Here is a 27,928-nt window from a genome sequence, read left to right on the forward strand (position 1 = left end):
GCAGCTATACGACATAACATATCATCCTAATATAACTATAACATAACATCCTAAATAAGAGCCTAGGACTTGGTTGTAAAGATATAATAATGATGTGGATCCCTAAATAATTGATAACTACACAGAAGGGTTAAATATGGGAAATAGTTAGATATGGGAACTAAATATGAGAAAGACAAAGCAGACTTCAAACTAAGAATCACAAATAAGTCCACGAGGGCAGGAAAAGATAGGTGAGAATCAGGGTTCCAGCTACAAGATTCAGTGCTAGGCAAAACAACAAATGTTCTAAAATTTTCATGATATCTTGTCTTAAAAGTTTATTCAAATTCTAAGTCCAGTCATTTTTTCATGAACCCTGCCTTTCAGCCTCTCTAAAATTCTCATTAGCTGGAGAGTTACCATCACAGCCACCACATATACTAGCTTTCAGGAATCTCTGAGGTAAATAAACTATTCTTCCCCTTGAGATCAGGGGAACCCTGGACTTGATGGGTTATATTAATGAAAGACTTCCACCAACCTCCAGATAGTTCTTAAGCTTTCTTGTGTCATGGATCCTTTTAGCAATCTGGTAAAACCTATGGATGCTTCAAGAAAAAAAATCTTTAAATGAAAAAAATTAAAATATGTAAGATTACAAAGGAAATCAATTTCACTAAAATATAGCTATCAAAAAATTTTAAATTAATAAACTTATCAGTGAAGAACCCCTGTTCTGGAACATAAAGGTTATAGATTGACAACTAGTTCCCCATCCGGACCTTTCTTATTCCCATGTCACCAAGTCACCAGGGTAACTTCAGAATTTTCTTTAGTAATAATTCATCCTGTCCTTCTGCCATTACTGGACATAGATACACACACACACACACACACACACACACACACACAAAATTATATTCTCAAGAATTACAAATAATGTTTTCCCACATAAAAAATAATTTGACTTTGTTAAATCTCTTATAATTGGTTTTAAATGGATACCTCCTATTTCTCCTGAATCTTTTAAATTAAACTTTCTGTTTAGTTCTGGTCTCTTCATCATAAATACCTAAACTTAATTCATTAAATATCCGAATTTTTTTCAATACAGTATTATATTCAGCCTTGCTGGGTAATTTATTCTTGCTTACAAACCCAGCTCTTTTGCTCTTTGGAACATAATGTTCTATGTCCTGTGACCTTTTAAGATAAAAGCTGCTAAATTTCATGTTATCCTGACTGTAGCTCCACAGTATTTAAATTGTGGTTTTTTTTTTTAGTTGCTTGTAAGACTATCTCCTTTTCAGAGAGCTCTGAAACTTGGGTATATTATTCTTGTGAATATTTAGCTTGCAATCTCTTTCAGATGGTTATTGTGGATTTTCTTCTATTTTACTCTCTTGTTCTAAAGCCTCAAGTCAATTTTCCTTTAAAATTTCTTGAAGAATAGTGTCTATATTCTTTTTTTAAAAAAATCATAACTTTCAAGTACAATTTTACATTTGACCTGTATTCAAGGTCAATTATTTTTCTAATAAGATGTTCCATATTCTCTTCTATTTGTTCATTAAAAATTTTTTTTATTTATTATTTCTTTGTGTCTTGTGATATCATTAACTTTCCCTCACCAATTCTAATTTTTAAAGAATTATTTTCTTCCATAAATTTTTGGATCGCTTTTTCCAGATGTTCCACAGAAATCAAATCATTTGCCAAATCTTTTTCTTATCTTCATAATGTCTTTTACATGAGTATTCTTTCTACTCACACTACTATACACTCACTGTTTCTCACTTGGACTACTGCAATAGTTTTTTAATTGATATCCTAGGCACCAAATTATACTTCAAAAAGTTGCCAAATTGATATTTCTAAAGTGCAGATTTGGCAATCTTGTTTAAAAATCTCCAGGTACCAATTAATGTGAATAATGAATCCCTTGAAGTGATCAACCAACCAATCAATCAGGAAACATTTATTAAGTGCCTATTACGTACCAGGTACTGTGCTAAGTGTTGATAAATAGATAAAGAGATAAAATATGGTAACTGTCCTCAGAAAACTTACAATCTAATGGAGGAGATAATATGTAAGCAAATATGGACAAAGCAAGCTATATTTTACAGGATAAATAAAAAAATAACTAACAAAAGGAAGGCACTAGAATTGAGAAGGATTGAGGAAACATCCTGAAGAAGGTGAGATTTCAGCTAAAATTTAAAGGAAACCAGACAAGTCAGTAGACAGAGGGAAGGAGGAAAGATGGGAAACAACCAGAGCAAATGCCTAAAACCAGAGCAGAGAGATGGAGTACCTTTTTATGAAACAACAAGGACGTTCATGTTACTGAGTCAAAGAATACTTGTGAGGAACTAAGATATAAGGTATGAGGAATTTTGTTATAAAGTTATGAAGGACTTTCAATGCCAAATAGAACATTTAGTATTTTAAGTTGGAAACAATAGGGAACCAGTAGATTTTATTGAATGAGTGTGATGGGTAGTGACATACTCAGACATGCACTTTAGGAATATCATGTTAGCGACTGAAAGAAAGACAGATGGAATAGGGAGCAACTTGAGGCAGGCTGACCCACCAGCAGGTTATTGCAATAATCCAGGTGTGTAGTGATGAGGACCTGTAGATTGGTACAGTGGCAGAGGAGAGGAGGGGACTCACAATGGAGTGGGTTTGGTAGAGAGTAAGAGAAAATGAGGAATCCAAGATGTTCCCTACATTACAAATCTGAAGGACTAGGAATATGGTGCTATCCTCTATAATAAAAGAAAACATAGTGGGAGAGCAAAATTAAATGAATCATTCATTTTGAGCTGCCTGATAGGCAGTTGGAGATGTGAGATTGGAGGCTTGCAAAGTTTGGAGCACAAACGGCAAATACTGAGAATCAGCAGCATTGAGATGGCAATTACAATTTTGGGAGCTGATGAGATCACCAAGTAAAGCATCTAGAGCAAAAAAGAAGAGGGTCTACAACACAATCTGTGGGACACCTCTGGTTGGAGAATGAAATCTGGAAGAGGGTCCAGAAAAAGACATAAAGAGTGGTTAGATGATTAGAAGAACCATAATAAAGTAACTTTCTAAGGCTGCAGAGAGATCCAAGCAGAATAAAGATTGAGAAAAGTTCATTGGATCTAACAACTAAGAGATCATTAGTAACTTTGGAAAGAGCCCCTTTAGTGTAGGGATAAGGTTGAGAACCAGATTGTAAAGGGTTAAGAAGAGAGTGAGAGGAGAGAAAGAGGAAACACTTATTATGGACAGCTTTTTCAAGGTGTTTATCTATAAAGGGCAGAAGAGACATAGGATATAGTTACATATCTGTTTTAAAAATATAGCATATGTCACATGTATTTGAATGTGTACTATTTGAAGTTATAATATAACAATTGGTTCCAACCCAGTGAAAATATACAGTGTGAATTTTAATAATGTATCTAATTCAGAGGGGGATTCATTATTTGTGCTAATTGGACTTGGCCATTCAAACTTATATTGATTTCTAAAAGCTCTGAAAATCTGGTTCCAGTATACATTTCCATGTTATTGCACATAATCCCACCCATTCCATTCTAGTTTAACTGAACTATTTTCTGGCTAACTTACGTGATGCCATTTGCCTGAGCCTGATTCAGACTAGTCTCTGGATAATTTCAGTCCAAAATTGGAAGGAAATGAGATGTTCATAATTCATCTCACAGTTAACCAAAGATTTACTTAGCTAGAGCAGAGGGAAGATATTCAGTGCAGAGAAAGAATGTCTATCCAGGATATAATCTTGATTCAACTAAGTGTACTTTCCAGTGTAGGTGTTGGTCATTCCACTATTATATTATAAGAGGTCTGAGAAAGACCCCCATCTCTTTATGTGTTTGCAGTTTTGTACGCAAATAACCAGAAAAATGTATATATAATAACCCCAGACTAAGTGGTCAATTAAATAGTGAGGATAGTGACAGTAATTTTTAAGGAAAAATCAATCTGACTTAGGGGGAAAGGAGCTTAGGTGCCATATTGCTTGATGGGAGTCTTCATGTCCTTGGGATAGACATCCCCTTAATTCACTGACAGGTTTAAGGCTTACTGGCTACCCTCAACCTAGTTTGATAAGCCAAGACAGTTTACCAGAGTGTGGCCACTGTACATACTACATACAGCTTCTTAGAGCTGCAGTTGGATGAGAGAGGTGAATACCAAAGGCAAATGAGCAGCACTGAAACGGTCTCAGTAAGCCCTCACACCATAGGTGCTAGCCCTCTCTAAACACTTTGGGGTATTAGTCCTATTGTAGATCTTGCTGGGTTGAAGGGTACATATAGTTTAATAGCTTTTGGTGTATAGTTGCATATTGCTTTCTAGAATGGGTGGACCAGCTCCTTGATTTAGCTTTTTTATAAAACCATAAAAACTTAAAGTTGGAAGGGATATTAACTATCTATGATCCACAAAAGAAAAGAATCTCTATTATGCCATTCCAAACATAGCCCTGCAGCCTATGCTTGAAGATTTCCTAGGAGTCTTTCCTCTTGAGGCATCCCCAGCACTGAAGGCAATCTTTAGAATACTTCCAATTGTTAGGAAACATTTTCGTGATATGAAAATTTTTCAAAGCAGAATGGGCAAATGAAAACAATTTGTTCCAGGAGCCAAGGTGACCGAAGTAAATGTGCTTAGAACTTGGCCATACATGGTAAATGCCAAGGTCAACCACTGCTCCTTGGGCCATCACCAGTGATTTTGACTTTTGTTGTGCCATTGAATTTTGATGACTCAGGAAGAGAGAAAGAGACGGGTAATTTTGTGCAACTCTGCCTCACTTAAAAATCCAATTCATGCTCAAGTCAAAATCCATAATGTCATTGGTCTCCAAAAAATGGAGAATGAATAGCAGAGAGCTAGGGATTTGAAGATTCAGAAATGAGATCTGAGAGCATTCCAGGCATGGAGCTTTGCAAAAATATGGAATAATAGCAAGCTGGACAGTTTGGCCAGAATATCAATTATGTGAGGAGTAATAAAATCAGTCTAGAAAACATATTCTGTATTGGAGCCAAATGCCAAACTGAAATGTTTGTAAAGTTTCTTGTGCAGAGGCGTGATTTGGTCAAGTGTACCAATTTCACAATTGTGTGGAAAATGAGTTACAGGGAGGAGAGATTGAAGACAGGGAAATCAGTGAGGAGGCTATTGAAGCTTTACAGGTAAGAAGTGAAAAGGTCCTTATCAAAGTTTTGCCTGAATGAATGGTAAGAAGTAAATGTATTTAAGAACTATTATAGAGATAAAATCAATAGAACTTGGAAGCTGATCAGGTAAAAAAAAATGTGAAGGATGATATTACCATTGAGAATGACACTGAAGCTATAAATTTATATGACTGAAAGTTTACCTATTCCCTCAAAAGAACAAGAAGTTAAAAAGAGAGATGATTTTTAAGAGAAAATATGAGCTCCAACTCAGACATGTTGAGTTTTAAGTTGCCTTTTGGACTTGAAAGTGTCTTTTGGGAAGTTGGTAATTCAAGATTTGAATTCAGAAAAGAGAAGAAGGCTGAATATGCAATTTTGGAATCACTGAATCTGTGAGAGCTGATGAGCTCAACAAGAGAGAAGGTACAGAGAGAAAGGGAGGAGAAAGCCTAGCACAGAGCCCCGAGATATACCTACATGGGCCATGGTTGAAGATTCAGTAAAGGAGACTGAGGAACAATCAAGCAATTAGGAAGAAAACTAAGAGCATAATATCATAACAGCCCAGGTAGGAAAGAATATGCAAGAGGAACAGAAAGACAACAGCATCAAAAGTAACAGAATTAAAAAAAAAAAAAACATCAGATTTAGTAATTAAGAAATTATCCATAATCTTGAAAAGAGCAGCTTTAGTCCAGTGGTGCAATTGGAAATCAAACTATAAAAGAATCAGAAGGTGAAGAAGTGGAGACAATGGGTGTAGATGCCTTTTTGTTAGGAGTTTGGCTATGGAAAACAGATGCGAGATAAGAATATGATAGAATAAAGCGATGTGAGATTATCAGGATATGTTTGTAGACAAAAGGGAAATCAGTGTATAAAAAGAGTGAAAATTAGAGGAAAAAAGGATCAAAAGAAGGCAGAAGTTCCTGACAGGAGGATCCCACTTGGGATAAGATCTATCTTTGTGGCAAAGATGGTATGGTAATTTGGGAAGTATGGTAATATCACAGAGGCTCTGTTAAATCACACAGTGATGAGTTAAGTACTTATTTTGTGTCAGGCATTTTACTAAGCATTGAGGAAACTGAGAAATTCAAGAGATAATTCCTGCCTTCAAGGAGTTCACAATGTAATGGGGAAGGCAACATGCAAACAAACACATACAAACAAGCTGGATACAGTTCAACAGGAATAATCATCAGAGGGAAGCACTAGAATTAAGAAAGATTGGGAAAGTCAGAGGTAAGGATGAGGAGGGACAGTATTTAATGCATGAGAAACAGCTGGTAAAAATGTCCAGAGCAGAAAGATAATGTCTTGTTCAAAGAATAATGAAATACCCAGCATCACTTAATCAAAAAGTACATGAAAATGGGAGAAAAAAAACATATGGTATAGGAGAACTGGAAAGATGGGGGGGGGGATTCTAGATTATAATGGACTTTTAAAAATAAAATAAAATAAAATAAAAAGATTATAATGGACTTTGTACATAAACAAAGTGTTTTATGTTTGATCTTGGAGGTTACAAGGGGCCACAGGAATTTACTGAATTGATGGTAATGTTATTAGATCCGTCCTTTAGGAAAATTTTTTTAACTCCCTCAAATCATTTTCAGCATCAGTGGTCCATATGAAACCATAATAGATTTGGGACTAAAATCACAATCTTCCAGTAATTTACTGTATGACTTTAAACAAATAATTTGTCATCTGTGGGCCTCAGTTTCCTCATTTATGAAATGGAAAGTTTGGATTATAGAGTCATTACAGTCCTGCCTTGTTCTGATTTTCTGTGACATTTCTTTAAGTCTTTGGACACCAAAGAAGATTGAACATTTATTAAGCACCTACTATGCACTAGGCACTATGCTACGCTCTGGGGACTGAAACAAAGTCTAATGGAGGAAAACACATGAAACCAACCATATACCCTTCCCCACAAAAAGTAGGATGAAGTAAAGATATTTAACAAAAGGAAAATACTAATAGTAAGAAGGACAAGAAAAGACAAGGAAGAAACGTGTAGAATAAAAGATGGTAATAGCCCAGATATCTCAGAAACTGATAGATATTCCTTATTCATAATTTCCCTTCATTATACTCCCACCTTTCAGAGGTTTACTCATCTTATATCTCACCCTCTCCAATATATGGACCACAATCTATTAATCACATATTCCCAAAACTATAGTTTCTCTTGCCAAAATTTACATTTCTCCAACTTTGTGAATAGTTTGTCCTGGTGTAGATACTGAAGGGCAATAATGGTTTTAAAGTTTTTTTTCTATTCTGAAGTATATATATATAATATATTTTGAATATTTCTCAAAATGAACACCTACCGCCCAAAGCAGAACCACAAGTAGGATTATATATAAAAATATAAATCTCTTTTAGGTACTGCCTGTCTTAAGCATGTGACAAATTTAACATATTACTTTCAAAGCTGTCCTGCTTGTTGAAGAACAGTACTGACCAAAACAGGAATTCCAGGAGTTCCAGGAATAAACCAGAATGTAACAAAACAGACTTCTTTACCTTGCTGAGATGAAACTTAATCGCACTATGCTGTCATCAAAGAAGAATGTAGTGTGGTCTTTGCTTCCGGAATGGTTGCTTGGCTTACTGTTACCTCGTACAATTCTGTTTATAGGCAGAATAGAAGCTAATTGTCCTTGTGTTCTAAGGCATTCCCTAGTTAAGTCAGATAAAGGATCTCAATTCTTAGGTCCACTGGAAATATCTTGGGTGAAGTACTCCCTGTATTTCCTAAACTGGGCCCACAACGATTTAGTTTCTTGGTTCTGTTTGCAAGGACTGTGGACTGGTCAATCCAGCCCTGCACCTGGGCTGGGGTTTGGGTTGGGATCTGACAAAGACCGTGGCTGGGCAGGGTCCATGGTGCTGATTGAACTGTCCCCTGTTTGGGGAGCAAGAAGACTAGCAGAAAGGTCCGTACAAAGATGGAGGGTAAATATGATTGGCAAAAAGCCAATATTAAGAAGCATGGCCCCAGGTTCACAACCTGGAAAAAATCACCAGCAGCAAAGAGTGTCCAAAAAACTGGAGCTGCTGCTGGTTTGGAAAGTAGAAAGATGGATACTAGAAGTGGTAGACGAAAAGCCAATATTAAGATGCGGGCCCCTACAACCTGGAAAAAACCAAGGCCAAAAGAAGATACCAAAGAAGTTGAAGCAAGTCCTGGTTTGGGGGATCTCAGAGAGATCCCCAAGAAGACAGATATTAGAAGTGGCAGACAAAAAGCCCATATTAAGTCACGGGGCACCAGAACCCGGAAAAAACCAAAGGCAAAAGCCATTGCCAAAGAAAAGGAAATTCCTCTTGTTTTGGAGGATATTACAGAGGTTCCCAAAAAGATGGAGGGCAAAGAAGAATGGCAGAAAGCCACTATTAAGGTGCATCTGCTCAGGACCGCAAACTGGAGAAGAAAGTCAACAGACAGTGGACAAGAAACTGAAACTTTTTCTGATGTGGAGACTGGTGATGAGATCACTGAACCGGAGGGCAGAAAAGGATGGCGAAGAGCCAGTCTTAAGCTACATGCCGCAATGTCCAAAACCTGGAAAAAAACAAAGTCACCAGACAGTGCCCATGAAACTGAATCTGCTTCTGATTTGGAGACTGACAGTGAGGTCCCAGAAAAGAAGAAGCACAAAAAAAGATGGGGAAGAGCCGATGTCAAGATTCGGGCCATTAGGGCTGCAAAACTTGGAGCCAAGCCATCTATATTAGAGGGAGGTAAGATACAGTTTTTTAGTCTTCCTGGAGTCCCTGAAATGTTATGCTATAAGCAACAGGACCTGGAGCTAGGAAAGAACCTGGGCCCCAAACCCCAATTCTTAACACAAGAACTTTTTGAAACTGATCAGCTCACTTAACCTCACTGAGCCTCAGTTTGCTCCTGTAAAATTGAATTAATGATATCTACATTTCCTAACTCATTATTATGATTATAAATCAGAAGCAATGGAGGGCAAAGTCAGTTTAGTGAAAACTTGAGAAGAGATCAAACTAAGCAAAGTTTTCTAGAGGACATTTAAGGTTGAAAATAAAAATAGGAGAAATGGTGAAGACCTTAAAAAAGTGTTTAGAACTCCCTGTTTTCATGATTAAGTACCAAACCCCAGAAAGTTCCAGATGTGCTTTTAAAGGAGGTAGAAATGGTACAAAAAGGAACAAAGACAAGAAAATTAGTCACATTATATTGAATAAATATACGTAGAGAAAATCCAAACTGGAGACAACACCATAGAGAAGGTGTCCAGGAATCAAATAACAAGTATCTGGAGAAAAGGAAGACATGGGGCAAAGATTGACCTTTATTAGAACTGAGAAAAAGATGACCAAGAGAACATCCACAACTACCAATCTGAATACCTACTTTTTTCTACTTTCTTCTTTGTAATTTGTAAACATGAAATATTTGTGAGACTCATCTACACATACATTGAAAGCATCCTCAGTGAAGGTATTACTAGGGAATAGGCAGACTTTCCCAGTGGTCTAAAATGGGTTTTTAGCTTCTTTACCATCTTGCAATTGACGAAAAATGTAGAGAATATAACATTGTTTTCAGAGTAAGAAAAAGTATTTGATTCAGTAGAGCAAAAATACTGCCTACAAAGTTTTCTTACAAAAACATGCCTTCCATTCATACATAAAAATCATTCCTTGAGAGATGTAGCAATAGAATAACCTTGTTGAAAACCTTCTAATCAGAAACATTAGGCAGATGATAATAGAAAATTGGGAAACTTACTGGGAAATAATGGGATGTGCATTTTGACCAAATTTGTCTGTTATGGTAATGGAGATGATCTAATGGAGCCATCATATACATGCCATTACTACTTGCAAATGAGTAGGTATTTTATCACTTGACATGTCACATCTTTGAAGATCTGTCAGTCTGAGTATAAACTGTCTTATCAGTTGACTGCTTTCCTTTCTCCTAGGCAATTCCTTATTCTACTCCCACTCCCCAATAAGAAAAAGATACAAATCATAATTTGACCAAAAGAAAAAAAAAAAAGAAGAAAAACGCCATGGAGGATTGATCTAGATGTTATACTGAATTTTATAACTATTCTTCTGTTGGTAGGGGATGTGAGAATTGATTCTATTGTCCTATTGATTCTTTCAATCTTTTCTATTATATTTGGAATAAGATACCTGGTAGTTATTGAATAAGATTGACCAAAAATTGTAATACAAATCGGGGAGGGGAGATTTATCTCAATTTGATGTGAAATAGGATAGAAAACCACATTGGTGGAGGTTATCCTGAATAAATCATAGATACTTTAGGAAAACCCTAAAAGGAATTAGGAACACTATTTTTGTGAAAACTGTCTACCACTACCACTGTGAAGGCTGACAGATAACTCTATAACAATAGTCCATTGTTACAGTTTTTTCAAAGTCACTGAAATGATTTATCTATAGGGTCATTTACTTTTACTCACACTCCACAAGTACACTGCCACCATCAGGTTGAAATAAGGCTTGGAAATCTGAGATGGGTCTAGGAGAGATGAATCAATCAGGTGGGTGAAAGGGATCTAATAGTCTGTCATGGTATTCTTCATACCATATACTGGATTTTTCAAAGCACAGTTATAACCTTGCTCAAAGAAAAACCATACTATTGGCTATGATTCCTCCCCATTTTAGGGGATAAGAATGTCTCTTCTGCTTAGATAGCAGACATCTGAATCTGAAAGCAGGAGGTCTCATTGTCTAGTGTTGAATTCACTTGAGATTTAATTTGGTTTGCTTGATTATAAGAGTCTTCAGACATACTATTAGATGCACAGGTGGCAGAGGGATGGGGTAGAAATTATCCCTCTCTCCCAGATACTAATGGTATCTGCTTGGTAATTGAGGTGACTTGAAATGTAATAATACTATGGAGAAATTAAAATAGCTTGGGAAGTAGCGAAAACAGTTACCTATAATGAGGGCTAGCCCCTCCATGATGTTAACCATGACTGATGTACAAATCATTTTATCTATTGCTACTTGAGTTTTCCAGCCTCTTAGAGATGCTCCAGATTTTTTTAATCTAGCTAATTTACTAGCAATGGAAATGAGCCTTAGGTGTTCCTTTTCCCAAATATTTTTGCTGGTTATAAATTACTCACAAATAATAAATAGAAAAGAGAATTGAAGAATCTCAGAGAGGAGACCAGCTTGGGAGAAGAAAAAGTACAAAAATCTAAAGAATGAGGATAGTAGCTACATAGAACCTCCTTTAAAGGAGTGTTGTGATAATCAAATTAGCTCAAATGAATAGAGTGCTTTGCAAATGTTAAGATGTTCTGTAAGTATTACCTTTTGTTCTTACTGGTAGGTTGAAGGTATCTGTGGAACAATGGGCCTGGTTCTGGATGTGTTAGCATCAGGTTACAGGAATAGAAAAGGGATGGATGAAATCCTTTTGCAGATTTCCCTCTAGAAATTCCTGGACCACTTTTTTTTTTTTTTGTTCTATTCAAGTAGTAGATACAACTTGAGGGAATAGAGACAACGGGTTCAAATCAATCGGTCACAGAGTCTCATTTTCGATAAGGGAGTTGCATCTCTTCCTCTTTGGCATTTACCACTGAAGATGGACTAATTCTGGAGTGTTCGTGTGATCTCTAATTTTAAGAAGGTAACTTTGTGTAAGACTTTTATGTCATCCAACTCACCTATATTTCTATTAGAAGAAGGTAAAGTGAGTGCCTCTTTTTCCCAAGAAATACTTTGGTAATATTAGGTTAAATACTTAGTGAAAAGGACTACAGTAAACATGGGGAATTAGATCATTATCTAGAGTGAAATTTCTTCCCATGCTTGTCCAATTTTAGACTAAAAAGATTTCATTTCTTGTTTCTACAATCCTCATCACAAAAGTCAGTCATCAACGGTCTCCAGTTATTACCAGTCTCCTTCAGTATTATGGCAATGCTTACTCCTTTCAGAGCAGTTGATAATTCTGGAGTAAGCTCCTGAGTCATCAAATGTTTTACTCAAGAGTTCCAATTCTGTTTAGTTTTAAGTGATGGAGCAAGATTCAATGGGATGCCTTTCAGGATGGATGGGAGTGCAAATTGACTTGGTTCTTTCAAAAGCTCTTTTGCCACTGAACCCTGCTGTTTCCTGTTTCCTATTTCCCCTGGAGTCCAATCTGGGGCATCTCTAAGAGGCTGGAAAACTCAACTAGTAATAGATAAGATGATTTGTACATCAGTCATGGTTAACGCCATGGAGGGTCTAGCCCTCATTATAGAAAACTCTTTTCCCTACTTCCCAAGCTAATTTAATTTCTCCATAGTATTATATTCCAAGTCACCTCAATTACCAAGCAGATTGCTTGAGAGGACCTGAGCAAATTGCATCATAAATGTGTCCTCTCCATAATGCATTAAGTTCATTCCTTGGTTTTAGCTTGGTCTAGGAATCATCTTTGTGCAAGGTGACCACTCTGCCAAAAAGCTTCACACTGTTGGACTGTGGCCCAGGTCTCACTGTAGGGAAATATTCTGAATTGGTAGTTCTGACATTAGTGTTGGAGAATACTCACCCCAGATATCAGTTCCTCTGGAGAATAGATGGGGCTGGGGTGACTTACCTAAGGTGGAAGTAGGGAAAAGAATTACCTGTAATGATGGCTTATCCCTCCATGGTGTTAACCATGATCAATATACAAATCACTAACTCTTGTTTTTATTCCCTTTATTGCAGTTGATGACAAGAAGTCAAAGTTTGTTTTAGTAAACCTTGAACACTACGCAATCCATCCAAATTTGGTAGGTGGAAAGACCTCTTTCCCAAACTTCACCTCTTCTCCTCCTCTCTCAGGAGCCAAGCTGATGCTGACCTTGACCTTTCCCAATACTACCTCCCTAGCTATTATATGGCTGACTTTTATCTTTTTTCATTATTTTGCATGAATGCTTTATTTCTGTCTTTAAAAAAATAAACTAAGCCATTTTCAAAGCCCAAGCTAATAATTAAGTACATACTATAGCCTCTCATTCAAAAGGATTTTGCTTTATTTATAAGCAGGGTTTTTTTTAATATATCCTGTATTTTTTTTAATCAAATCAATGTTGATCAATCTTCTGATAATTGATAGGATTCCAAAAACTGAATCACTGAAAAGGAGAATAAAAATCTTTCCAACACATGTCCTTCTTCCTCCCCTTTTTCTCTGAGGATGAGATTATTTCTAGTCTAAAAGCAAAGTCATAATGTATTGGAAAAAACATTGGAATCAGAGGCTCTGGTTTCATATCACAAATTAGCTATTCTCAGTGTGACTTCGGGCAGAGATTGAGCTAAATCAACCCTGAGATTCTTTGCTCCTTCAAATTTTGATTCTGAATATGCTTGTCTTACAATTCCTCCATGCCACAATTTCTCTTTTATTTTTTTTAAATGTTAAATGTAGTTTAAAGTATACTTTTCACTTATCCTCTCTGGTTCTCAATTTTCTCATTTTGGATTCATGCTATATAATCTTATAAACATTCAAGTCTAAATTCTAGATTGTCTCTCTGATGTGGCCATCAGCTTCTCTCCTGTTGCAATTCAGTAATAGTTAAGGAAGCAGAGCTTAAATTTTTTTAAAAGTTGAGATTTATACTGAATTTCATTTATCCAATATTTACTGAGCACCAACTATGTGCAAAACTTTGCATTATTTGATTATCTCTACCTATCAAGCAAGTAGCTCCTCTCTGTTTCTAGAAATATCATATACATGGGCTTTTTGTTACCCGTTTGTGACTTATTTCCAAACCATGGTTGTCTTTTCAGATCATAGACTAGAACTGGAAGGGACCTTACAGTTCAACTAATCTAATCCCCTCATTTTTACAGATGAGGAAACTGAGGCAAAGAAATTTGACTTGTCCAAAATCAAACAAATAGCATCAGAAATGGGATTTCAATCCATGCCCTTTGATTCCAGAGCCAAGGTTCTTTCTATTGTACTATGGTACTTCAAATATTTATTTTATCCCGATTTTACCAGGCCAAAAATAATTTGGGGGAAAGGGGAGGGTAGTGAGAAGAGTGTGCTTTACAGTAGCTCAGAGATACCTCTTTGGGATGAATCTGTCAAATAATAGTTCTTGAGGAATATATATATATCCCTTTTTCAGCCCTGCCATAGTGAAAAGATTTTCCTGGGAGTTCTTACTCCAAGAAACCTGAAAGAACACCTCTGAACTACCAAATGAAAAATGGTTCAGAACATATTGGAGACTCAAAATTGCTGTTTAAACAAGAGCCATAATTCCACTTTTTTATTTAGGACTCATTTCTCTAAAGGTTGGCACATAGACTCATTAATACCATATATGTTCTAGGCCTCCAGGGATTTTTGTTGTTTTAGTGGAGACCCTTTTCAGACTTTAAATGAGGAAACTATTTGGTAACAGGATGTGGCTAATGGGAGGAGATTTCCAAAAGCCAAGGCCAGTGGGCTGAAGTCTTTCAACTTCCCAATGATAAAAATCTGTTGTTTTTGTCTTCTGTACCATACACTGAGAAGTTTTTTTTTTTTTCCTGTCACACAGTGTGGTATTAATGGAAATGAAGTCTGCCTTTGTTTGTTGGAAATATTCTTTCAAAAAAGATTATATGTCTCATTTTTATTACTATTTCAGAGATAATTGTTCTGTATTTAATCTCACATTGGAAACGGAGCAGCAATTAGCAAAAAGTTCCAGGGAAAATAGGAGATATGGGGAGTAAAAAAGGGAAAGACTATAGCTTAGAATCAAGGCCTCTAGAATAAGTATTGCAGTCAGTCAGAGGACCAGGGTTTGAATTCTTAGTTTGCCACCTATTATCTATGGATCCTGTGTGGGCACAAAACATTCATTTAATTTCTCAGAGATTGTTTCCTCATCCAGAAAATGAAGGGGTAGACTTAAATCACCTCTGAGCTCCTCTCCTGCTTCAAATCTATGATCCTAAGCATGTCTGCTTACAATATCTCTATGCTACAATTTCTCTCCTATATTTGCTTGATGCTAAATGTAGCTTTAAAGTAGATTTTATTGTTTTGGCTATGGAAAAAAGGATATAAGAAACTTAAATTCTCCTCCCAGGCAGCCCCGTGCTTCATGGAAGTCAAGTTGTCTTATTTCTTTTTTTCTAGAACTTCTTAGCATTTTTGATATGCCTTACCATCATAAACTCGGGCTTAGAGAGTATCTCTTCCAACCTCTTTATTTTATAGTTGAGGAAATTAGACAAAGGTGAAATGTTTTGTACAAGGTACTAGGATCTGAAACCAAGCCTCTGATTTTAATCTAGCATTCTTCCCACTATATCTTATACTCCTTCAAGCTTTTACTTGGTATATATCCTTTTCCCCAAAGATCCAGGGAATGTAGTCCCAATGATAGTCAATCTTGTTCTCCTCTTCTAATACTTTCTTCCCTCTGGATACCTTTCCCTTTACTCAGATCCAGTATTGTGAACCTCTCAAGGTCACAGAACAGCAAAAGTTACTTGCTAGTAGACAAAAAATTAAAAGATTCATGTTCCAAGTGACAAACTTTGATGAGAATAAGACTTTACTGATTATGACCAACAACCCACCTCCTGGCCCAGTCAATTGGCAAGAAAAGGACAGCCCACCCAGCTACTTTTCCCAGACGATGCTCGCCAAGGTAATTAATTGCATTTGTGGAGGCTCCAAGTCTCCTTTAGGATAAGTGCAACATGAAAGTACTAGGCAAAGAAATTAGCTTGTGTGAAAATTAAATTATTAGACAGAAGTTTTTAAATATATATATATATATATATACTTTAACATTCATTTTTAACATTCTGAATTCCAAATTTTCTCCCATCCTCCCTCCAGCTTCTCTTCTATGCATTGAAAAGGTAAGCAATATTATTACTGAGATGTGTGAGGTTATGCAAAATATATTTCCATATTAGTCATGTTTGTTTTTTTTTAAAGGAAGCAGTAGTAAAGTAATAAAAAGTAACGGGGGGGGGGGAGTAAACTTCAATCTGCACTCAAGAATTCATCAGTTCTCTCTCTGTGGTGGATGGCATTTGTCACTATGGGTCCTTTGGAATTACTATATTGTAGTTTTCAATTATCATTCCCCAAAATTAAGATGAAATGATCCCCCTGAGCCAGAACAATTACTAGCAGGGGTGTTGATACTGCTCACTCTTTCCAGTCACATGGGAATGGGAGGCTCGAGAGAACATTCCCTAATGCTATTGGAAAGCCTTAGTTTGTAATTCATGAAAGGCAAGAAATCAGTATCTGTAGTGTTTGGCAGAATGAGGTAGAAAAGTATTCTGAAGGGGAAGACGTAAAGGATGGAAGTTATTTATCTTTGTTGTATCTTTGAACTGACAGTGAGATCCTTTTAATCATCTCTTGTCTTCCCAAGTTTGGGGACTGACTTCATTCTCTAAGACTTCTAGTTTTATTCCAGTATACTCTAGACTCTTAGTATCTTGTTGCTAACAATGAAAACTAACTAGCACTACTGGTCCATCACTTGAAGTTTCCTTAAAGAGTCCTCCAAATGGAGGCAGTATCAACATGCCAGCTGGACCAACCAACTTGTGAGAGAGCAATTAATATTTATTAAGTACCTGCAATGTGCCAAACACTGTGCTAAGTGCTAGATATACCTCCTCCTTTTTCTACCAAATTTTTCTCTTTAGGGCAAATAACTGCCTGAGTACTACTGTTTTTTAAACAGATGACCTTGTCTATACTCACCTCAGAGAGTCAATGAGAGATGTTTAGTCAGTTACTGAATACCCACCCAGTAAGCTTTCAGCATCAGGCAACAGAAACTAATAGAGGGGTAACTTTGAAAAATCATTAGTCGAATAGAGAAATGTCCTAATTTTAAAAAAAAGGTAAGAATCTAAGAATTAGAGATCAGTGAGTTTTATTTGATTCTGATTCCAACAATAGAGTGTGTTATTAAAGGGATTTCACAAACATCTGGAAGAGGAAATGGTGCTGGCTAGCACAATTTCATCAAGAACATGCCACACTAGACTATTTTTTTTTTTGACACGGTTGCTTGATTGCTCAGATCAGAGGAACAAACTAATGTAAACTAAATATAGTTTACCTAGATTTTCTAAAAACTTTAACAAAATTGCTCACATTGTTCTTATGGAGAAAATAGAGGGGTGTGCTCAATAACTTAGGTAGTTTTACTGCTTAAACAACCTGACCTAAAAAGCTTTCATAAATGAGTCAAGGTTACCTGAAAAGGAGGTTTGTAGAGGATTGCCTTGGGGATCTGTGCTTGATCCTGTACCACTAAAAACAATTTTATCCATAGCTTGGTTCAAGGCATGCTTATCAAATTTATAAAGCTAGGCAGGACAGTCAAGATGTTGCATGATAATCAGTTTCCAAAATATATTTTTGAAAGGTTAGAACATTAGGTTGGATCAAATATGATTAAATTTAATAGGGGGATAAATGTTGCATCTTATCCTTGGATTAAAAAACTCAATATATTAAATACAAGAGACTAGATATAGTTTACCTTAAAAACATTGAGGGTTAAGGAATTCTTAAGTTCCCCTTAAGAAATCCAAATATATATTTAAAATATATGTATATATTTGGTTACCTATATTTCAATATAATTAGCCTTTTGGTAATGCTATACATTTTATTTGTTTAAAAATTTAATTTTGAAAAGGGGTCCATAAACTTCACCAGACTACCAAAGGTATTCTTGACCCCCAAAAAGGTAAAATTCCTCAATGTAAGGCATTTAGTGGATTGCAAGTTTATTGTGAGTCAAATATGTTACAAGAGCAAAAACACCCCCAAACTTTTAATATACCATTAAGCCATATGAATAGAGGAATGATATCCAGAGCTAAGGAGATAAAGATCCTGTTGCAATTTGCCTTAAATAAACATCTCAGGATTATTGTGTGGTCAATTCTGGCAACCACATTGTAGGATTTGCCTTGATAAAGCTACAAAGCATCTAGAAGAAAGAAAACAAAGATTATGAAAGGTCTTTAAGTCATATGACATAAAGGAACTAGAGATGTTTAGTTTGGAAAAAACTTGCTCTGGACTGCCATGATTGTCAGCAAGTATTCAAAGGACTGTCACATAGAAGAGGTTAGATTTTCTTTCACTTTTTTTCCGCTTCAGAGGGCAAAATTAGGTGCAATGGATGGAAGCTGTAAAAGTAGATTTGGGTTTGATTTAAGGAAAAAATTTCTAGCAATTAGTCTAGAAATAAGTGATTGATTCCTCCCTTGCCAGAAGTCTTCAAGCAAAGGTTGGATAACTACTAGTTGGATATGATCTAAGGGAGTTCTTGTTCAAGTATGTGTTAAACTCAGTGGATTCTGATACCTCTTCCAACTCTGAGGTTCTGTGAGTCTGAGGTTTTGCCAGCCCTTCTGGGAACAGCCCTACTTTGGTTGGATGCTGAAGTTACACTTTTTCAAGTGCTACTTTCTGTCAATTTCTTTGTATGAAACTGGAATCCAAAGCAGGTTCCAGTTCTACAATCTGGCTTTTAGCCCAAGGTGCTCATCTTGCCTCTTCGTATACTATGATTTTTTCTTCTTCGGCCATAGGAGCAACAGAAAGCCATCAACCGTGCTGGTCTCCCCCTGATGAAGAAGAAGAAGAAATTAAAACACGAATCCAGGACTCCGTTTCCGGTAGTAGTATTGGAGGATGCCAAGCCTAAGAGGGAGCAGTGGTACAGGTGAAGCCCTGGCCCTTTCCCTTGGCCAACTTCCCTCCTCTCTCTCTGAGCCCTCCCTTGTTCATATATTTAAGCATCATGTTGGATTTGGAGCCTGATATAGAGGCCACCTAGAGGGAAAGGTGATTCTGAAATAACTAAATCATCACACAGTATAGTGCTGAATTTGGAATCAGGAAGATTCCCTAGGAAGCCTATCTCAATCTTTTCAACTGAAAAACAGGAATAAAAGTACCTACCTTGCAGGATTATTGTAAGGATCTAAAGAGATTTTTAAAGTACTTAGCACAGGCCTGAAACATAATAGGTGTTTATTAAATACTTGTAAACTTTCTTTCAAACTCCTTCCCTACTTCCTTCTTTTTCTTCTTCCTCCCTTCTTTCTTTCTTTCCTATATTCCCTCCTTTCTTCCCATGTTCCTTTATGTGTTAAAAGTCTCTGTAGGACCAATTCTCAGCATCATAGAGCTTCTATTAACAGCTTTCGTGCCACCCTTACCTTACTCCTTTTATTCAGAACACTAAGATTGCATAATAAAATACTCTGCTTCTCAACCCTTCTTAATCATGGTCTCTTTTCCCCCTCTAAAACAATGCAATTAACTCTTAACTAGCAAATCCCTTCTAGCATGACTCTGTCGTGAAGTTCCACTAAATGAATTTTCCCTATTAAGGTTTTCCACCAAGGCTGATTTCAAGGGTGAAGCCAAATTTTCAAAGCTCCATGCCCTAAGGAAACAACAGGAAACATATCCTAACCTTTCCTTTGTTCCAGACTGCAGGTCAGGTAAGAAGAAAGTAAATCCCCCTCTTTCTTTACTAAATCATTGTTTCTTGGGTTGGTGTGAGTAGACATGAGAACTCATTTAAAAAACTAGTTTAAAAAAAAGCTAGATTTAATGAATGTCCAAAGTAAGCCTGTCTTTTCACTTTTTATACACCTTGGAAATCAAAGCAGCAAAGAATCTGGTTCAAATCCCAGGTCCAATTACTACCTGAATGACCTAGAACAGGCAAGTCAGTTAACCCCAGTTTCCTTCATTTGTAAAATGAAAGAGTTGGACTAGATGGCCTCTGAGAGCCCTTATTAAAAGTGTGAGGTTGCACCGGCATTGGACTTGAGGTCAGAAAGTCCTTGGGTTCAAATCCCATGTCAGACGTTTGGGAAAGTGGTTTAATCTTTCTATGCCTTAGTTTCTAGATGTGTAAAATGAGATTAGACTTCTTGAATTGTAAGGTCCAAAGCTCTAAATCTATGATTTTGTAATCTTTCTAATTCTCCTTCAGTCTTTAGATATCCAGATTCCAATGGCAAATTAAATAAAATCTGAGATTTTCCCCTCTGCTCACTGAAGAATAATGAATGACTTAGTCACACAGTAGTCTGGCTGTCATAGAACTGGCAATTCATCTAATTCTGGTTGGTCTCAGGGAGCTGAACTTGGATTAAAGCTAGAGAAAACAGATTTAGGTGTGATAGAAGAAAAATTTTCCTTACAATTAAACAAAAGTGAAATAGGAGTTTTCCTCCTCACTAGAAGTCTTCAAACAATGGCTGGATGACTACACTCTTAGGGCATGTTGTAAAGAACATTCTGTTTCAGATAGGAATGGGACCAGCTCATCACTGAAATATATCCTTTCTAACTCTTAAGATGATGCTGTGGCTATGAATAGAGAGGTATATAAGCAGAGAACAAGAAAGTCATTCCAAATGGTTTCAAAGCTTGACTGTTCCCCATGTCTAAAACACTCTCATCTCTGCCTCCTACTAGCTTTTTTCAAGTCTCAGCTACATTCCCTTCGGCAAGAAGTCTTTTCCAAGTGCCTTTCTTCTGAGACTGCCACATAATTTATTTTATCTCTATCTTATATGTATTTATTTGCATGTTTTCTTCTACATTAGACAGGAAGCTTCTTGAAGTCAGGAACTGTTTTTTGCTTTTCTTTGTCTCCCCAGCACATGACTGGGCATACACAAGTGCAGAGTATCTTGACACAGTAGGCTGCTAATCAGTGATTTTTTTTTTTTTTTTGACTAAGGTACATAGAAACAGAGGGAGGATAATACGATTTTAAGAATGAAATTTGATATTGACTAACTAATTATGGAAAAGATGAGTATTAGGAATGGATTTGGGAATAAAGAGTACCTGCTTCTTCCCAATACAGTGCCTGACACATTCTAAGAGATTAATTTTCAATTCGATCCAATGAACATTGTGAATAATGTGCAAAGCATAGTAAAAGAGGCAGGCCCTGCCCTCAAGGAGCTTACAATCTAATTGGGGGGTGGAGGAGCAACATGCAAACAAATATATACACAGCAAATTATATACAAGATAAATATGAAATAACTAACAGAGAGAAGGCTCAGAATCTCAGAGGGCTGGGGAAAGTTTCTAGCAGTCTGGGATTTGAGTAGACTTAAGGGAAGTCAGGGTTAATGCTTTGTAGACCGGCTGATGGATGATAGCATCAAATAAGTCCAGCTTCCAGAAGTTGCAGAGACCTTCAGCTGGGTTTTTTTTTGAGACCACTTCCTTAGGAATACTGTCAGATTCCTTCTCACGCCTTTCTCCGCTTAGTTGCAGCTGCAAGGGCGCAGGCGGCCAGACGGAAGGTCTCCATCGTAACCTGGGAGCCACTGACCCTCGCTACACTCCTGGAAGAGAAGCCCACCCTGACCGTGCCCTTGCCCGGAAAGAGTCCTTTCCGCTATGGGAGGGCCCCGCAGTGGTTCACCAACGCGCCCACGGTTTCTAACTGAGCCACGCGCAAAGCCCCCAAAGAACAGCCACTGCCACGGTTCTTCAGAGAGTGGCCGGTGTCACCTGGGCCTCCTCGCGCCTGGTAGAGCCAGCCCCCCGCCGGGGAAGGATGCAGCCAAAGGAACTGGTGTCTCTGTCACATAGCAATTCTGCCGGGCCATGTCCCCTGCTCTGTAATTAGGAGCTCTTAGTACAGACTTTTGCATTATCCAAGTGCAAGTGTTGTGTGTGTAAACGCATGCGTGTGTAAGGCTGGGAACGGAATGTTAGCACAGAGGGGAAGGCGTGACTATGAGGCAAAAAGGGGCGGGGATAACAGGGCGCAGCAGGGAAGGGGGCGGGGTTTCCACTAGAGTGACGGGTGAACTGCCCAGCCAGCTTGAGGGCTGGGGGCTGGGCTTCCGGTAGAGCCTGTTCCTCTCCGCTGTGTCGGCTCCGACGGTTCCGGTTGGCCTAGAGATCAGTTGTCGCGGGAGATGATTAAAAAATTCGACAAGAAGGACGAAGAGTCTGGTACACGCAGGGGCCTAGGGAACGCCTCCCAAACCCGCTCTCCCAACCCTTCCTCCTCTTAGTGCGGGGGTGGAAGGGAGGGGGCGGCGCGTCTTCCTTCCCCTGAGGGCTGGACGGAGGGAAGGTGGGAGGACCGGGCGGGGCTGAGTGCGGCTGAGAGCTGGAGCCCCTCCTCCTCCACTAGCGCGAGCCCTAAGTGTGGCTCCTCCTCCAGCTCGAGACCCTCCCTTACCGGGCACGAGCAGCTCTCTCTCCCCTCTTCCTTCCCCCTTTCCCCCCTCGCCCCCGCCCCTTACCCCTACCGCGCCCTGCTCCGGCCGCGCACTCCCGCCGGGGCTGCCCCACACCGCTCGCCCCGCCCCTCGCTCCCACGCGCACGAGGTCTCCCCTGGTTGGCCCTCGAGCGCATGCTCCCGCTGCGCTGCCCCTCGCCGCCCTTCCCCTCTTGCCCCGGGGGTTGGTGGCAGAGAGGAGGCGGGGCCATGGCTGGAGGCGGTCGAAGTGAGCCGGGGAGGGGGCGAAAGGGGGAGGGTATCCCACCGAGGGCCTTCCGAACGCGGCGGGGGGGGGGAGGTGGGGGGGGTGAAGAGGGCGGGAGTGAGAAATGAGGACCTTCTGGACCTCTGATACTTAGGGCTGTTGCTCCTTCGTTCAAATTCCCAGGGGGGAAGCGAGAACTCTTAATATACCCAGAGCCCGTATGTCCCTCGTGGGCCGTCCAGCCCAGCGGGGGTTTTGGGGGACCGGAGAGGCTGAGGATAGGTAGGCACGTTGAAGATTTAGGGAGGAGGGACAGGATTGCGTTTTTATTTAAGGGACCTTCTGGTAGAAGGCGGATTAAATTCGCTCCCTGGCCCCCAGACCCAAAACATGCCGATTGTCCAATGTGATTTAAGTCGGGGTCGGCCCTGGCTCGGTGGCTGAAGCCTCTTAAGAGGAGGCCTTCAGGGCAAGTGAGGCTTGCAGGAAGGGGTCCGCGCTAAGCGTTTCCCTCCCTCTCCCCAAGAGTCGAAATGCCCTGATTCTGGCCCTGCGGAGAAGGACTTGTTCCGGGGCCGGTAGCTATTCCCTCCGCTCCTCCACCTGTTGGAAGGATCAAACGCCTTTGAACCAGGGTCTGATTGTCCTGCTTGAAGCTCACCGAGGTCAGGAACCTAGGCCTTGCTTGATTTTAGCTGAAATGTAGGCGGTGCCTCAGTACCTACTAGTATAAGTAGAACTTGTTACAAAGTTACTGAAATAACTTTTCTAAAGAGCTCCAGAAACGGGATCTCGTGTAGGCTAACTCCAGTGCCCAAGATTGTATCGTAGAGCAGAAGGAGCCTCAGCCCAGGTCCTTCATTCTACTGAAGGAACGGGATGGGAATATCATCTATGTGACAGGAAACTTTCTGATCTCACAAGTTATACTTTTGGAGACCTTCAAATGTTAGGAACTGTTTCCCATAAGTCTATACTTAATAATTTCTGTTTATTTAATAATTCTTAGAATTTGTTCCAGGACACCGGCTTTGTAGGCTGTGCTGAACCTGTCCTTGGAGTTATAGAAACATAGATTTTAAAACGGAAGGGTTATTAGGCGCTATCAAGTTCAGGCCCCTCTTCCTCCCCACATACTTTTTACAGAAGCAGAAACTGAAGCACGGAGACATCAAGTGACTCAGACAGCAAGTAAGAATCCAAGCTAGGTTTTGAAATTTTGTGTTCCTGTTTCAAAGCCCAGCACTCTACAAAGTAATGTAATTCCTATTTCAGTCAGAGTATTGGTGAGCGTTCCAAAGTCACAAGGTGTGTCAGCAGAGATAGGAATAGAACCAAGATCACTTCATTCTATCTACAAGCAACTTAGTAATGCCTGACATTGTGACATCCACATGCTCAGGCTCTTAAAAAGGTTTTCCTGAATTTGTTTTCCCATACTTTTGTTTCCAATGTTGCTTAATTATTGCTAAATGAATTTGCCTGTGGCTAGTTATCAACGCTATTTTATTTGTTTTCTTATTTAGGTAGTGGCTCTAACCCTTTTCAGCATTTAGAGAAGAGTGCTGTTTTGCAGGAGGTATGATTTAGAATTATATTGTCTTTTTTTGTTTCTCTCAGAGTAGGATCAGAACGACATTCACAATTCATGTTTTAGCTCTCATGGCGGAAAAAAATTTTTTCTCAAAATTGAATTAAAGCATACAGTAAATGAGATAAAATCACATAGCCTAAAGGAAAAAGGAGCTGTGGTGGTTTTTGTCATGGGATATTAGAAGAAGATAAATATGCAGTGATGCAGTGAAACTTATGGTATAAAAGATGTCAGACAAGGTACTTTTATAGAGCTACTTGCAAAAGTTATGTTAGATTTCATACCAGCTTTCTGAGGTGTCTTAGTTTTATGATTCATTTTGACAAATGAAACCTTGAGATTAATTACACTAAAAGGAAAGAGTAGAAAAGTATAATATAGAAACATATTTCCTAGTTTATTTTTCTAATATTATAATTGCTTCATCTAATTAATGTCATAGATTTTATGCTAGAAAAGTTTAACATTTTATTGAATTCAATATATTGGGATTTGTGATTGAGAAAGAAAAGATACCACATATTTATTTATTGTGCGCCCACAGGCTCGTATCTTCAATGAAACTCCTATCAATCCAAGACGATGCCTACATATTCTGACCAAGATCCTTTATTTACTGAACCAGGTAAATGAAGTATAGGGAAGCGCAGTTCTCTTTTGGGTTTCAGTTTTCCTAATCCATAAAATGAAGAGGTTTGATTATATGAGCTCTACAGGTCTCTACTAAAATCCTTTTTTTTTTTTCAAATACTTTCAAAAGTTGTTTTATTATATAGAAATGTCTAGGATTCTTAATTACTTTCAGGGGAAAAATATTTTATGTTCTTGAAAACCTATTTTTAAAAATCAGCTTTCAAAAAAATTGATTTTAATAACAAGATTTGCAGAGACCATATTAGTGGTCTTTTTAGTATTCCCACAAATCACTTTATCAAGTATTTATTAAATATTACTCTGTATGAAACTTGATACTGTTTGCTGGGGACATAGAAATCAAAACAGTCTCTGACCTCAGTTTTCTTTAATGTACTGCTAGCCACATATGATGGATACTCGAATATGTTTTGGTTTGAAATGAATAAAAAGTAAATGTATTGTGAAAATATTTTGACTGCATTTGTTCTGAGGTTTTCATGTTCTTTTCAAAATATATTTTTTTAAATGGCCAAATTTCTGATAACATTTACCAGCCTTCCTGTAGAGTAGATAATGTATGATACCTTCCAAAGTTTAATTTTTCAATCAATCAAAGGGAAATTTCTATCTCAGCAAGAGCTACTAGTGGTCTAGAACTTTAGTAAATGTCACTTTGAACCATTATCAAACAGTGACCATTGTGATGGTTAGACTCACTTGTTAGTAAATCTGAGGTTACCAATTTAATTTTGTAGGAGTATTTTTACATCATTCTATCCAGACAAGCATTGTACTACTCATTCTAGTCAACTATTTCACAAATTCGTGTCATTGGTTGTAGGAAAGCATAGATAATTACCTATCACCAACATTGAAAAAAAAAAAACAAAATCCCATACTCCATTTGTGGTAGGTCAATAATATGATATATAAAAAGCATTTTAAAAATTTAAGTAGAAGGCAAAGTTACTTTAATTTGCCTTTAAAAAATCCACAATTTGTGAATCTCTGCTCATAATGGAGATAGAACTTTGTGTAGGTCAGTTTTGATCAGAAGGTGTTTTTCTTTGCTGTCTGTATGCTGCAATGCATATTGTACTCACATACATAGAGATAATTAAAATGAGAAACAATCATAAAGCAAATTTTTTATCTGTTTGCATAGTTTCAGATTTATGGAGAAATGTTTTAAAACATTGTACCAAAATTTGCTTTTCCATATTTTCAAAGATTTTCAAAGGAAATAAGATTTATAAATTTTGTCTAAAATGCATAGTCTCTGAGGGTATTCAATAATTATTTGATAAAAGATTGAGCAAACTTACAATATTGTTAAAGCAAATTATTATTACATTTCATTTAATGCCTTTCATCTTAGGCATTCAGGGCATTTTGTTTAACTATTATTATACTAGTGAGATGCAATTTGAGTAGTAGTTAAATTTTTACAAGAAGCAAGAATTCTGAAAGGTCTTGTATTGTTTTGGGTCAATTAATTGAACACCGAGAATAATGATAGTTCCTTTTAACCCAAAATCTGTTGTGTTTTTAGTCTTAGTAAATGTGTCTATTAAGTAAGATATATATTCTGGAACAGAGGTCCTCTCAGTTTTGGGATCTCTTGATCCATCTTCCAAGTTGGATTGTTCCCACTATGTTCTCTTCTTTTTGGTTTACAAGTATCCCTAGTAAGGAAGGGAATACAATCAGTTGAATGTCCTTCCTCTCTACTTTGCTAAGATGCTTTACATTCAGTGTAAAAAAAGATTTTATTTTCTAAACTCCAGCTTCTTAGACTGAGAGTCATGACTGCATATGGGGTCTTATACCTGAATGTGGAGGTTGCAAAATTTTGATTATTTATTATCAGTATTTATTTTGTATAACTATTTTGTAAATATTTCTCAGGCAGGGACAACTACATGGCACATTGGATAGGGTACTGGCTTTATAATTAAGAGGACCTGAGTTCAAGTCCAGCCTCAAACACGTAAATTTCACATTTGTGTAACCTGGGCAACTCACTTAACTCCATTTTGCCTCCAAAAAAAGAGAAAAAAAATTTCTCTGGAAAAAAAAGGGTCCCTAGTAGAAAAAGTTTAAGAAACCCTGATCTAAACCTCATTCATCCAGATAAATAAGTTCAAGGCTTTAGAAAAATGAAGAATAGATCTTCTGCACAAAAGAGTTGGGACTGCTCTCCTAAAATGAAGAACATAGTAAACAATATTAATTTTCCAAATAAATGTGGGAAGTTGCTATGCTGTTAAATACTCAGAAAAGAAGAAAATTGACATGTTGGAAATTGGAATGTAGAGGAAGAATTTATATAAATGTTGGCTTTCCAAAGTTCTGAAAGGCATATAAAATATTATAAGCTTCAGGGGAAAATTCCCAATTAATTTAACAGATTTTTAAAATTGATTCTTATTTTGGTTAGGGTGAACACTTTGGAACTACTGAAGCCACCGAGGCCTTCTTTGCAATGACTCGCTTGTTTCAGTCTAATGATGTAAGTCTTAACTTTGTAAGCCAAATTAGTTTTTTGTGTTTGCATTGCTAAGAAATGAGTTAGTGATTTCCACAGATATAATTAGCCCTTGTCCTGGACTTTGAGTGTTTCATGTGTAAATGAGCTTTAAAATGCTTTTTAAATAACTAAAGATTGAGTTCAACTTGGAAAACATTTCCCATATAACCATATCATAGGTTTTAATAGTGTATGTGATTGATATTTCAAGAAAAAAATCCACTCTTTGTTTGACAGCTTTTTTCATGACATTTGAGTTTAGGAATCATTATAAAACATTTCTTAATTCTGAATATTTTGAGGATTATTTAGTCAATTACCCAGAAGTGTTCACTGTAAGTAGAAAAAAAAAATTTAATAAGGTTTACATAGTAATAAAACAAATGAAATTATTTTGTTCAACATAATTTTTCAACAGAATGTTTCCACTTATATCTCAG

At 37.6% G+C, this 27,928-nt stretch overlaps 2 protein-coding genes across 5 annotated transcripts in view; both read left to right on the forward strand.

Moving 5' to 3' along the window:
- Positions 1-7,930: 7,930 nt before the first annotated feature.
- On the forward strand, positions 7,931-21,909 carry TSGA13 (testis specific 13). Of its 3 annotated transcripts, none has more exons than XM_051963140.1 (6): positions 7,936-8,960; positions 12,951-13,015; positions 15,689-15,895; positions 18,831-18,964; positions 19,639-19,751; positions 21,553-21,906. In XM_051963140.1, the coding sequence occupies exons 1-6, from the start codon at positions 8,165-8,167 to the stop codon at positions 21,732-21,734; spliced, it is 1,497 nt and encodes a 498-aa protein (XP_051819100.1). In that variant the 5' UTR covers positions 7,936-8,164; the 3' UTR covers positions 21,735-21,906. The 3 variants fall into 3 exon arrangements, with proteins under 3 accessions (XP_051819101.1, XP_051819100.1, XP_051819102.1); XM_051963142.1 differs by lacking the exon at positions 7,936-8,960 and adding an exon at positions 10,605-10,768 and having other exon boundaries at positions 21,553-21,901; XM_051963141.1 differs by lacking the exon at positions 15,689-15,895 and having other exon boundaries at positions 7,931-8,960; positions 21,553-21,909.
- Positions 21,910-22,048: 139 nt separating this feature from the next.
- Positions 22,049-27,928, forward strand: part of COPG2 (COPI coat complex subunit gamma 2) — a 37,469-nt gene continuing 31,589 nt past the window's right edge. Inside the window, exons 1-4 of one of the 2 annotated variants that reach the window (XM_051963139.1) lie at positions 22,049-22,248; positions 24,255-24,307; positions 24,867-24,947; positions 27,399-27,470. In XM_051963139.1, coding sequence (XP_051819099.1) covers positions 22,212-22,248; positions 24,255-24,307; positions 24,867-24,947; positions 27,399-27,470 — 243 coding nt within the window. In that variant the 5' untranslated portion in view covers positions 22,049-22,211. Of the gene's footprint in view, positions 22,249-22,300; positions 22,750-24,254; positions 24,308-24,866; positions 24,948-27,398; positions 27,471-27,928 lie in introns of those variants that run through there. The other variant, XM_051963138.1, reaches the window with a different exon arrangement.

This window comes from Antechinus flavipes, chromosome 5 (genome assembly GCF_016432865.1).
Source record: "Antechinus flavipes isolate AdamAnt ecotype Samford, QLD, Australia chromosome 5, AdamAnt_v2, whole genome shotgun sequence".
Classification (NCBI taxonomy): Eukaryota; Metazoa; Chordata; class Mammalia; order Dasyuromorphia; family Dasyuridae; genus Antechinus; species Antechinus flavipes.

Excerpts from the sequence above, each read along its gene's own strand:
- TSGA13 (XM_051963140.1), top strand. The coding sequence starts at position 8,165 with ATGGAGGGTAAATATGATTGGCAAAAAGCCAATATTAAGAAGCATGGC. Across the intron at positions 8,961-12,950 it reads GCCATCTATATTAGAGGGAG|TTGATGACAAGAAGTCAAAG; the intron begins GTAAGATACAGT and ends CCTTTATTGCAG. Across the intron at positions 18,965-19,638 it reads AAGAGGGAGCAGTGGTACAG|GTTTTCCACCAAGGCTGATT; the intron begins GTGAAGCCCTGG and ends TTCCCTATTAAG.